The sequence below is a fragment of the Pistacia vera genome, unplaced genomic scaffold, assembly GCF_008641045.1.
Source record: "Pistacia vera cultivar Batoury unplaced genomic scaffold, PisVer_v2 Contig228, whole genome shotgun sequence".
In the NCBI taxonomy this organism is placed as follows: domain Eukaryota; kingdom Viridiplantae; phylum Streptophyta; class Magnoliopsida; order Sapindales; family Anacardiaceae; genus Pistacia; species Pistacia vera.
This window is the reverse complement of record NW_022196033.1, coordinates 1-11983: the sequence shown is the minus strand read 5'-3', so window position 1 is coordinate 11983 and position 11983 is coordinate 1. Positions and strand designations below refer to the sequence as shown.

The window sequence follows — 11983 nt, the reverse complement described above, 5'->3', positions numbered from 1 at the left end:
TTAGAGCAAATCTTTATCAGGAATTAGTTGCCCACTGGCTGACAAATTTTCAGCTATCCCCTTCATTTTCTTAATGTATTCACTAACACTTAGGTTTCCTTTTTCTGTATTTTGCAGTAAATTTTTCAGATGCAGAGCTCTTGCTTTTGAATCATTCAAGAATTCATTCTCAAGTGTTAACCAAATAGCAGTTGAAGACTGACATTTTGATATATATGAAAACATGCACTCAGATATTGAGGCTAACAACCAGGTTACTAAGAACTTATCAGTCCTTTTCCACGCAACATAGTCTGGATTTACTATTTCTTTAACCAAGGTATCTTTCGAACTAACTTCTCCTGATTCACTAACAACCTTATCTTCAACACTAATTAAAGGAGAAGGACAAGAAATCAAACCTATGAGATGATCTTCTAATTCATGAGCTCCAACAGCTGAAATTACTTGGAACTTCCAAAAGCGGTAGTTATCTCTGTAATTGTCGCGAGTCAATTTGGGGCTTATGACTTGAAGACTTGAAGGAAAAGCTGAGATGAAATTGTGACTGGAACTTTGAGATATCTGCTGCGTATTAATCACAAACTGATTTGATTCAGACGATTTGGCCATTGACGTTAGTCTAGGGCTCTGATACCATGTGAAATTTAGAAAGAAATGAAGAATTTTGAGAAGAAGAATGCACTATTATTGCTTGTTTTGCTAACTGTTACAGAGAAGCTTAACTCACTTTTATATGAAGAGGTGAGTGAACGAGAGAGAGACAGAGAGAAGAAAGTAAACAAAGAGGAAAGCAAAGAGAGAAACGACATCGTTTCTCCTTTTTACACTTTTGTCTTTAAATGAAAAAGTCAACCTTGGTCAATAGTTGCGTACTGAAGATGAAAAAAGCATACAACCTTACTGGCAGTGCTTGTAAGGAAAATTACCAAGTAATAACAAGTTTGCACAATAGTCTTTTATATAATGTCACAGAGGAGTTGCAAAGCCAGTTACCAGGATTCGAGTATTTAATTTTCGATCTCTTCAACGCACTTGATAAATTAATAAATAATCCTGAAAAATATGGTTCGTTTTATAGATAGTCAGTTGTTTTAACACCTGTTTGTGTAAATTCAATATGTAGCTTTAATTCTTGTCTTTGTGTGATTGTGATACGTAGGTTTCAATGAATCATGTGTTGCTTGTTGTGGCAAGGAGTCGCATCGTGGTATGGGTTGCGGAACAACAATAGATTATGAATTATGCGGTGACGTTGGCGAGTATGTGTTTTTTGATGGATCACATCCTACTGAACGTGCAAATATTATACTATCTGACTTCCTATGGAATGGAAGATTAAATTTCACATGGCCTGTTAACATGAAGCAACTTTATGAACTCAATTCCGCCACCAACACCATGGAGATTTCCTCAGAAGATGAAGGATTGTATTTCATTGATGCATAATTTTTTGTTGTTCCTAAATTTGATGGAACTGCTCATGTTATAACAATTATATCTTTTGCAGTTAAAATAAGAGTAAACGACTTTTTCCCACCCAAGGTTTGCCTTAATACACTTTCCCACTCTAAATGTTTAAAAATACCATTGTCCCACCCAAAGTTAATATTTTATTACCACCTAAAGCCGATTCTGGCAATTCTAGCGGCGAAAATTCTCTCTGTCGCTACCATTTGAACCTTTGGTCTCTTTTCTATAAAACCCCTCTCTCTCTCCGACACCTGATTTCTCGCTGATTGTTGACTACCACAAAGCTAAAGTTTTTTATTCTTAGATGATTTTTGGCTAATTCTGGCAACTTCAATCGGTCACCACCATTCGATCCACCGGCCTCCACTTTACAAAACCCTCTTATCTTGGCTCTTGATAACTCACTGAACGCTGATTGAGAAAGTGAAGTGTATTTTGGGTATTAACAGAATATAAACTTTGGCTGGGAAAATAGTATTTTGAAACGTTTTGAATAAGAAAGTGTCATAAACTTTTTGAATAATAGTATTTTGGGTGGGATAAAGTCGTTTACTCTTAAAATAATCTTGAAAGAAAATAATACAATACATGTAACTACAACTTTGTATTAGGTGAACAAATTTAATTTCGAGAATTATGTGCGCGATCGGTTGATCAATAAGCGAGCTTCACGTGGCTACTTACCTTTCAACTCATCAATATTCTGCTTCTAGCCATGATTTGGCATAGCTTGGACTTACAATTAAGTGGAACTAAGACCTTCAATAAAATACACAATACTTTATCACAATGACTCCTGATTATAAAAATACGCAGCAACTTCTTCTTTCGTGAAGTCTTGTGAAATTATGGAACTTCAATATAATACAAACTGTTACATGAACCAATCTATCTCTTTTGTAGGTTTAATTCTTGTCTTGTGTGGCAGTGATTGTGGTGGCTTAAATTATAAGGGGCAAATTGTTTGTTATTTCTACCAACTATTGAGGTGTAATAGTTTAGTATAATAAACCCGAGTCAATTAATAAAGTCTGTTACAATCAAAGCTAGAATTGAGGAAAAATGGTCACCACAAAGTCAGCTTTAAGCATCCATCTCTCTATCTTGTTTGTCTTGTCTAGCCTTCTGGTTCCTACAAGCTCACAGGTTAGAGTCCTGGCAAGCTAATAACAAACATGTTGCCATATTTGTGTTTGGTGATTCACTCTAAGATGCTGGAAACAATGATTATCTCAAAATGAACATCTATTACAAGGCAAATTTCCCACCCTATGGAGAGACTTTCAAATTTCCGGCATATTTCAGTGACTTTTTACTGAACATATGTATAGAATATATTAATTTTCATGGGGAGTCTTCCCCATTATAGAAATATGCTGCAAACTCTTTTGTTGTGAAGTTTGGTAAAAAAAAAAAAAAAAATTCTTTAACTTAGATACGGACCATTGACAATTCAAGAAAATTCTCATGTAGGTTAGAATTTTTCTAATTTTCAATATGAAAAAAGTCTGATGAGTGTTTATATGAACTTTATCAGTTTATCTACATCTAATGCTGACCTCTACAAAAAATATAGATGTATTCATACAACAATTTATACAAAATGTGGCACAGAATTGTACCTTGCTCTCTCCTTTTCAATGTAGAAAATAGGTTATAGAGTACCAAATTGACACGTCCTAGCAAACTAGTTAGCTAAGTCAAACTTTCAAGATTCTTAGTTGTGGGGAACCATACTTACAACCTGTGTTTTTTAGTTAAATAATGCAGCATGTACTCAAATTTACCACTCTGGGAACCATACTTACAACCTGGAAGTTATAATTTTAGCAATGGAGCTAATTTTGCAAGTGCTAGAGCTGGTGTTCTTCAAGAAACTGATCCAGATACGGTATGTAAAGCATTTTATTCAAATGAATTACAATTGTTGGGGCAAAATATATCTTGACAATGCTTTTAATTTTTATAGCTTTACAGCCAAAAACAGCTAAGCTATTTCAGGAGGTGGCCAATTTACTGAGCAGCAACTCAGAGATGCAAAGGCCAAAAAGATACTAGCCGGTGCAATATATTTGTCTAGCTTTGGAGGGAGGCGTTGACTACTTGTCTTTCATCAACAATACTCCTAATCCTACCGAATTACAACAACGGGAATATGTGAACATGGTGATTGGCAATTTTACAGATGTGATTACGGTAAAATTATGCTCAATAAACTTCTATTATTGAGGTTTTCCCATGTTACTCTTCTATATATATATATATATTTATTTATTTTTATTTTTTATGAAGGAAATATATGAAATGGGAGGGAGGAAATTTGCATTTCAAAATGTGGGACCTTTGGGTTGCCTACCATTGTCGAAACAATATTACAATCTTAGTGGTGGTGCTTGTGTAGAAGTCTTCCAAGCAATCGCTAGTCTTCCAAATAGTCTTCTATCGAATATCACTACGGAGTTGCGAAGCCAGTTATCAGGATTCGGATATGTAATTTTTTATTTCTTTAATTCACTTAATGACATGATAAATTATCCTACAAAATATGGTACTTTATATATAGGTCATAATTTTTTGTTCTTTAAATGCTCATACGTAACGTAGCTCTTACTCTTAAATTTTGCTATAAATCTTGTCTATTGTAGGCTTTAGTGCGTCAGAAATAGCATGTTGCGGCATCGGTTAACATCATGGTTCCGAATACAGCAGAGTAAAAGAATATGAACTATGTATTGATCCTAATGAGTATGTGTTTTTCGATGGAAGCCATCAATCTGAACTTGCTAATTCTTTATTATTCAACTTCTTGTGGAATGGAGGATCAGATTTTACATGGCCTCTTAGCATGAAGCAACTTTATGAACTCAATTCCACCACCGCCATTGAGATTTTATCATAGGATAAACTTTTGTTTTCCATGTAACCTATCAAGTTAAATCGGGTAGACTATAGCCACATATCTTATGCTTAGTCAATAATTTACCATAATTTATATCAAGGGATATTTTTGAGATCAGAGTTAAGAAATTACACATTATATTTATGGTCTGTAAGTGTATGGTGCTAACTCCATTAGTAATTTTCTGTTGTTCTTTTGAATAATGGTGCAGCAATGTACGCAAAGTTACTTATTTCAGTGACTTTTCACTGAACATATATATAGAATATATCAATTAATTCATGGGAAGTCTTCCCCATGATAGAAATATACTGCAAACTCTTTTGTTGTGAAGTTTGGTAAAAAAAACAATTCTTTAACTTAGATACGGACCTTTGACAATTCAAGAAAATTCTCATGTAGGTTAGAATTTTTCTAGTTTTCAATACGAAAAAAGTCTGATGACTGTTTATATGGACTTCATCTTGATCTAATGCTGTCCTCTATAAAAAAGATAGATATATGCATACAACAATTTATACAAAATGTAGCACGCATTTAACTCATGGTGTATAATTGGACCTTGCTATCCCCTTTTCACTGTAGAAAATCGGTTATACCAAATTGACACATTTCTCCTACTAATCGTTTATGATTGTTAGTTGTCAGAAATTATACGCACTCAAATTTTGTTAAACGTCGTTGTCAATTAGTTCTATACTTAATCTATTTCGCTATACTTGCAGGATTTAAAAAAAAAAAAAAAAAAAAAAAAGGTCAAAAGCTGTGAGGAAAATGGAATCGGCGGCAGCTTCATCTATACGGAGTCTTCTCTACATATTGCTTATGTCGTACTCTAGCCTTCTTATTCCTCCAGCAAGCTCTCAGGGTGATGAGTCCAGGCAAGCTAATAACAAACATGTTGCCGTCTTTGTGTTTGGAGATTCACTCTTCGATCCAGGAAACAATAACTATCTCAATATTAGCATTGACGGCAAGGCGAATTTTATACCATATGGAGAGAGTTTTTTCAAATATCCGACTGGAAGATTCTGCGATGGTCGTACCATCTCTGACTTTGCTGGTATGGTTCTAGCTAGTGAATTACGATTATGTCGATCCATCTCAGAATTAATTGTGTTGTATCATTAAATAATGCAGCAATGTACTTAAATTTACCGCTCTGGGAACCATACTTACAACCTGGAAGTCATAATTTTAGCAACGGAGCTAATTTTGCAAGTGCTGGAGCTGGTGTTCTTGAAGAAACTAGTCCAGATAGGGTATGTAAGTAAAGCCTTTTATTCAAATGAATTACTATTATTGGGTCAAAATATATCTTGACAATGCTTTCAATTTTTATAGCTTTACAGCCAAAAACAGCTAAGCTATTTTAAGAAGGTGGCCAATTTACTGAAACAGCAACTCGGCGATGCAGAGGCCAAAAAGATACTAGCCGATGCAATCTATTTGTCTAGCTTTGGAGGCACTGACTACATATCTTTCATCCAAAGTTTTTATAATCCTACCGAATTACAACAACGGGAACGTGTAAACATGGTGATTGGAAATTTTACAAATGTGATTAAGGTGAAATTCTGCTCAGCAAACTTCTATTATTGAGGTATTCTCATGTTAATCTTCTATATATTTTTTTTCTATTTTTTATGAAGGAAATATATGAAATGGGAGGGAGGAAATTTGCATTTCAGAATGTGGGACCTTTGGGTTGCCTACCATTGATGAAACAAGAGTTCAATCCTAGTGGTGGTGCTTGTGTAGAAGTGCTCCAAGCAATCGCTAGTCTTCATAATAGTCTTCTATCTAATGTCACTGCAGAGTTGCAAAGCCAATTATCAGGATTCAAATATGTATATTTTGATTTCTTCAGTTCACTTAATGATATGAAAAATTATCCTAAAAAATATGGTACGTTATATATAGGTCTTTTTTTTTTTTTTTTGTTATTTTAAATACTCAGACGTAATCTAGCTCTTACTCTTCATTAACTTTTGCTTTAAATCTTGTCTATTGTAGGCTTCAATGTGTCAGACATTGCATGTTGCGGAATCGGTTTAGATCGTGGTTCTGATTGCGGAAAAGTAAAAGAATATGAACTATGTAGTGATCCTAATGAGTATCTGTATTTCGATGGAGGCCATCAATGTGAACATGCTAATTCTATATTATCCAACTTCTTGTGGAATGGAGGATCAAATTTTACATGGCCTATTAGCATGAAGCAACTTTATGGACTCAATTCAACCATTGCCATTGAGATTTTATCAGAAGATAAACTTTCGTTTTCCATGTAACCCATCAAGTTAAATTGGGCAGACTATAGCCACATATCTTATGCTTAGTCAATAATTTACTGTAATTTATATCATGCCAATAATTTACTGTAATTTATATCAAGGGATATTTTTTAGAGAGATAAGAAAGTAAACTTCAATTTATGGTCTATAGACCCTATAATTGTATGGTGCTAACTCCATTACGACGCGAGATTGTTAGCCGGCAACTTGCGGGCATAAATATCCCTTGATATATGTATTGTCACTTCCAACTAGATACTTAATTGAAGGTCAAACCTACTAAACAACATAGGCTAACTTCTTCTCGGCTTACTCTCTCCACCACTCAACTCTGCTTCATCGTTCATTTGTTGTAAAAACAAAATGAACTAAAATGGGTTTATATAGTGTCCGGGAAAGTTCACTTGAGGCCAAAGTCCCTGCTGGCAAATTTCTGAAAAGTTCCTCATCTTTGATACCGCTCAACTTGCCCCTTGGAAATTCTACACCTTTATTTGCACTCAAGTCCTCTTGCCAAATTAACACCCTGAAAAGTTTCAATTTCTTACAAATCACCCCCAAAATAAATAAAATAAACTTTAATAAAATCCCATAAAATACGAGTTATTACAATATATTAATTCCCCACTACATAAATATACTAAAAACTCTTTTGTTGTGAAGTTTGGTAAAAAAAATAAAAAAAAATAAAAAAAAATAAAAAAAAATTTAACTTAGATATGGACCTTTGACAATTCAAGAAAATTCTCATGTAGGTTAGAATTTTTTTAATTTTCAATAAGAAAAAAGTTTGATGACTGTTTATATGGACTTCATCTCGATCTGATGCTGACCTCTACAAAAAAGATAGATGTATTCATACAAACAATTTATACAAAATGTGGCACACATTTACATGGTGTATAATTGTACCTTGCTCTCTCCTTTTCAAGGTAGGAAATTGACACATGTCCTTCCAAACTTTCAAGACTGTTAGTTGTGGGCAACTATACGCATACAAATTTTGTTGATTAGGTGATAATATTTCCAAGATTAAAAAAAAAAGAAAAAAAAAAAAAGGTGAAAAGCAAACTTTCGTGGAATAGAATTCTTAAAGGAAAATGGAACTGGCGGGCAGCTACATCTATATGGAGTCTTCTCTACATAATGTTTCCATTGTACTCTAGCCTTCTTATTGCTCCAGCAAGCTCTCAGGGCGATGAGTCTAGGCAAGCTAATAACAAACCAATATTTTAAAACCCAACCCAAGGTAAAACTCGACAAAGTTGTCAGGTCTTAGGTTCACCGATTTAACCGGTTTGACCGTCGGTTAAACTAGTTAATAAAAACTTTTAAAATTCAATAAATACACCCCTAAAAATTACGTTACGTCCCTATAGGTTTGAAATTTAGCAAACACACCCGAACAAATTGGCCGACGACTGGTTGGTGGCGGTGACTCCCCAGATGCAACCCCAATCATCCCTTGAGCCCATTCCCCTTAAAATATACCCAAGATCTGGTCGAAATAGGCTCGATTTCGGCCAAATCTCATCAACGCCGGTGTCGACAACCCTCCCCATCACCCAGAAATTACTCCCCTTTTCCTCCCGATCAAAACCCACCTCACCCCACCCCTGTTAGCCTCACCAATCGCCTGCAAAAGCAGGTTGTTGCCGCTGCTAGTTTTGTTCGGTTTCCGGTCGATTCACTCACTGAAAATCAACATCGTCACAACCATTGCATTCACCGACAGTTTCTATTTAAAAGCCCCAACATCCTGGCCGTCAATTGTTCGCAGATCATCCTCTCAAACCCTAGGGTTTTGGGTGAATAGGAAAAACATAAACTTGGCCCGTTGAAGCTTACGGGTCCCGGTTCAACCGACTGGGCCGAGCTAGGTTTTAAAACATTTTAACAAACATGTTGTCATCCTTGTGTTTGGAGATTTGTTTTTCAATCCAGGAAACAATAACTATCTCTATTTTAGCATTGAAGGCAAGGCGAATTTTACACCATATGGAGAGAGTTTTTTCAAATATCCGACTGGAAGATTCTACGATGGCCGAACCGTCCCTAACTTTGCTGGTGTGGTTGCTAGCTAGTGAGTTACGAGTATGTCGATCCATCTCAGAATTAATAGTATTGTTTCATTAAATAAAGCAGCAATGTACTTAAATTTTCCGCTCTGGGAACCATACTTACAACCTGGAAGTCATAATTTTAGCAAGAGAGCTAATTTTGCAGGTGTCGGAGTTGGTGTTCTTGAAGAAAGTAGTTCAAATAAGGTATGTACAACATTTTATTCAAATGAATTACTATTATTGGGGCAAAATATATCTTGACAATGCTTTCAATTTTTATAGCTTTACAGCCAAAAACAGCTAAACTATTTTAAGGAGGTGGCCAATTTACTGAAACAACAACTCGGAGATGCAGAGGCCAAAAACATATTAGCCAATGCAATCTATTTGTCTAGCTTTGGAGGTGCTGACTACTTGTCTTTCATCAACATAACTCCTAATCCTACCGAATTACAACAACGGGAATATGTAAACATGGTGATTGGCAATTTTACAGATGCGATTAAGGTAAAATTCATCTCAATAAACTTCTATTATTGAGGTTTTCCCATGTTATTCTTCTTTAGATTTTTTTTTTTTTTTTCCCTCTTTTTTATGAAGGAAATATATGAAATGGGAGGGAGGAAATTTGAGACCTTTGGGTTGCCTACCATGGTTGAAACAAGAGTACAATCTTAGTGGTGGTGCTTGTGTACAGGTTCTCCAAGAATCCGCTAGTGTTCACAATAGTCTTATGTCTAATATCACTATGGAGTTACAAAGCCAATTATCAAGATTCGAATATTTAATTTTTGCTTACTTCAATTCTCTTAGGGGGCGTTTGGTTGGCGGTAATGTGAGATAATGGGGGTTATGTCATCTTATATTACTTGATTACCACGTTTGGTTGTCAAGTAATATAAGATTCCGATAATCTTCAAATACCAACAGTAGTTACTATTGGTAATATTGGAGGTAATCAAATTACCTCCATTTTCCTAGGTATTCTAAGATTACCAGAGTTATCTTTTTTTGTTACAATTTTATCCTTTATTAATAAAAGTTTTGGAAAATAATGCCCTCATTTTGAAATAAATTTACATTAATATCCTATTTCAATTTTACCCTTGTTTAATTAAAATTTTGGACAATAATGTCCTTATATTTAAAACAATTTACAGACCACCACTACCACCCAGCTACCACCACCATTGCCACCCAGCCACCACCGCTGACAGCGGGCCAACCACCACGGACCGCAGCCGAAAAGTCGCTAGAGTCCCTAAAAAAGAATGAGATTCGGTGAGAGGCTTCGATGTGGCCGTTTCTGGCCATATTGATGGCCGAAAACGGCTATATCAAGCCAAATCTGGCCGTTAACAACCACGGACATGGCCATCAACGACCATATCTATTCTGGCCGGAATAGATCTGACTGATAATGGCTAGGGATATGGCCATTAACGGCTAGATTTGGCCTAATATGACCGTTTTCGGCCATTAATATGGCCAGAAATGGCCATATTGGAGCCTCGTGGTCACGGTAAGCTACTGAAGGGGACTTTCGAAGACTTTCAACGGTGGTTTGCGGTGGCGGCAGCGGCAACAGGAGGTATGGGTGATTTCGTAATAAATTAAAGTTTTATATAAGCGGGGGTGTTTTAACTAAATCTGAAATATTGGGGGTTAAAAGAAATTATTCAAAAATTAATAACAAAAATAATATTATATTAATATTTGAAAAGGGGACAATTTAGTAATTTAAATAACATACCCGCCAATTTATTCCCCATAACCAAACATATTAATATAATATACCCACCAATTAACTAAACATATTTTCCTAAAGATTCCCAGTAATCTTCCAGGGTAATCTATCTTTTCAGTAATCCAACATTCCCAGTAATCTAATATTCCTGAACCAAACGCCCCCTTAATGATATGATAAATTATCCTACAAAATATGGTACGTTATATATAGGTCATAATTTTTTTTTTCCTTTTAAATGCTCAGATGTAATCTAACTCTTACTTTTAACTTTTGTTATAAATCATGTTTATTGTAGGGTTCAATGTGTTAGAAATTGCATGTTTCGGCATCGGTTAACATCATGATTCTGAATGTGGAAGAGTAAAAGAATATAAACTATGTAGTGATTCTAATGAGTATGTGTTTTTTGATGGCGGCTATCAATCTGAACATGCTAATTCTATATTATCCAACTTCTTGTGGAATGGAGGATCAAATTTTACATGGTCTGTTAGCATGAAGCAACTTTATGAACTCAATTCAATCATTGCCATTGAGATTTTATCAGAAGATAAACTTTTGTTTTCCATGTAACCCATCAAGTTAAATTGGGCAAACTACAGCCACATATCTTATGCTTAATCAATAATTTACTGTAATTTATGTCGAGGGATATTTTTGAGAGAGACAAGAAATTACACATTCAATTTATAGTCTGTAAGTGTATGGTGCTAACTCCATTACTACGTGGGATTATTAGCTGGCAACTTGTGGGCATAAATACGGATATACGTATTGTCACTTCCAAGTAGATATTTAATTGAAGGTCAAACCTACTATCTAATCATAGACTAACTTTTTATATAGTATCTAATGAGTATCTGATTTTGATGAAGATTAATTAGGAATGTTGATATTCATTTTGAATGTCAAATATTCCATTTCCTGATTATTTCTTGATTTCATGTGATTATGGGTTTATGGCACTAATTGTATTTCCTTTATTGATTCTTACAATTTTTTGCATAAATTGAGACATTGTATAGACACAAATACATAATACAAAATATAGAGAAACACTTTGTTCTTCACTTCTTCTTGGCATACTCAGGGAGCATTTGGTATCACAGCCCTTCCTTTAAACAGCTTCCGCTAATTTTCCGTTTTCCTGCAAAAGCAAATCCAATTGTCAGGTGACATTTCCCAAACACCAATCCAAACATATTCCAAATGACAAACACTGCAGAACAAGAACAGGGCTTGCGCATTTCAGGCTTAGAGGCCCATAATGAGTCCACTGGAGATCCCAACCAACAAAGCCCAACCCTTCCACCCACAAATGGGTCCAACCAAAACCAACCCGATCCAAACCAACAAAGCACAAACCCTCCACCCACAAAGGGGTCCAACCAAAACTAACCAAGCCCAACCCAATTCCCATTTGTCTTCCCGGGTTTTAGTCCAGGTCAAACAAACTAGAATCAACAAAACCCCTACCCGTTTACATTTCATTTTGCCCAGC

At 35.3% G+C, this 11983-nt stretch overlaps 2 protein-coding genes and 1 long non-coding RNA gene across 7 annotated transcripts; all 3 read left to right on the top strand.

Annotated features, from left to right (window-relative positions):
- The first annotated feature begins 657 nt into the window (after positions 1–657).
- LOC116131031 (GDSL esterase/lipase 1-like) lies at positions 658–1449 on the top strand. The gene is made up of 3 exons (XM_031416685.1): positions 658–744; positions 852–915; positions 1163–1449. The coding sequence occupies exons 1-3, from the start codon at positions 658–660 to the stop codon at positions 1447–1449; spliced, it is 438 nt and encodes a 145-aa protein (XP_031272545.1).
- Positions 1450–3247: 1798 nt separating this feature from the next.
- Positions 3248–4489, top strand: LOC116131030. Of its 3 annotated transcripts, XR_004128192.1 has the most exons (4): positions 3248–3364; positions 3443–3669; positions 3766–3963; positions 4119–4489. It is a non-coding gene; the product is annotated as an uncharacterized LOC116131030 (long non-coding RNA). The 3 variants fall into 3 exon arrangements; XR_004128191.1 differs by lacking the exon at positions 3766–3963; XR_004128190.1 differs by having other exon boundaries at positions 3766–4489.
- A 644-nt stretch (positions 4490–5133) lies between these two features.
- On the top strand, positions 5134–6765 carry LOC116131089 (GDSL esterase/lipase 5-like). Of its 3 annotated transcripts, none has more exons than XM_031416732.1 (5): positions 5134–5411; positions 5513–5634; positions 5717–5941; positions 6025–6280; positions 6389–6765. In XM_031416732.1, the coding sequence occupies exons 1-5, from the start codon at positions 5147–5149 to the stop codon at positions 6664–6666; spliced, it is 1146 nt and encodes a 381-aa protein (XP_031272592.1). In that variant the 5' UTR covers positions 5134–5146; the 3' UTR covers positions 6667–6765. The 3 variants fall into 3 exon arrangements, with proteins under 3 accessions (XP_031272592.1, XP_031272591.1, XP_031272593.1); XM_031416731.1 differs by having other exon boundaries at positions 5134–5435; XM_031416733.1 differs by having other exon boundaries at positions 5134–5435; positions 6025–6222; positions 6389–6557.
- Positions 6766–11983: the final 5218 nt, after the last annotated feature.

Coding starts and splice junctions, on each gene's coding strand:
- LOC116131031 (XM_031416685.1), top strand. CDS start 658: ATGAAGAATTTTGAGAAGAAGAATGCACTATTATTGCTTGTTTTGCTA. Junction 745..851: donor ACTCACTTTTATATGAAGAG/GTGAGTGAACGA, acceptor TAAATGAAAAAG/TCAACCTTGGTCAATAGTTG. Junction 916..1,162: donor CAACCTTACTGGCAGTGCTT/GTAAGGAAAATT, acceptor TGTGATACGTAG/GTTTCAATGAATCATGTGTT.
- LOC116131089 (XM_031416731.1), top strand. CDS start 5,147: ATGGAATCGGCGGCAGCTTCATCTATACGGAGTCTTCTCTACATATTG. Junction 5,436..5,512: donor TACCATCTCTGACTTTGCTG/GTATGGTTCTAG, acceptor TAAATAATGCAG/CAATGTACTTAAATTTACCG. Junction 6,281..6,388: donor AAATTATCCTAAAAAATATG/GTACGTTATATA, acceptor TGTCTATTGTAG/GCTTCAATGTGTCAGACATT.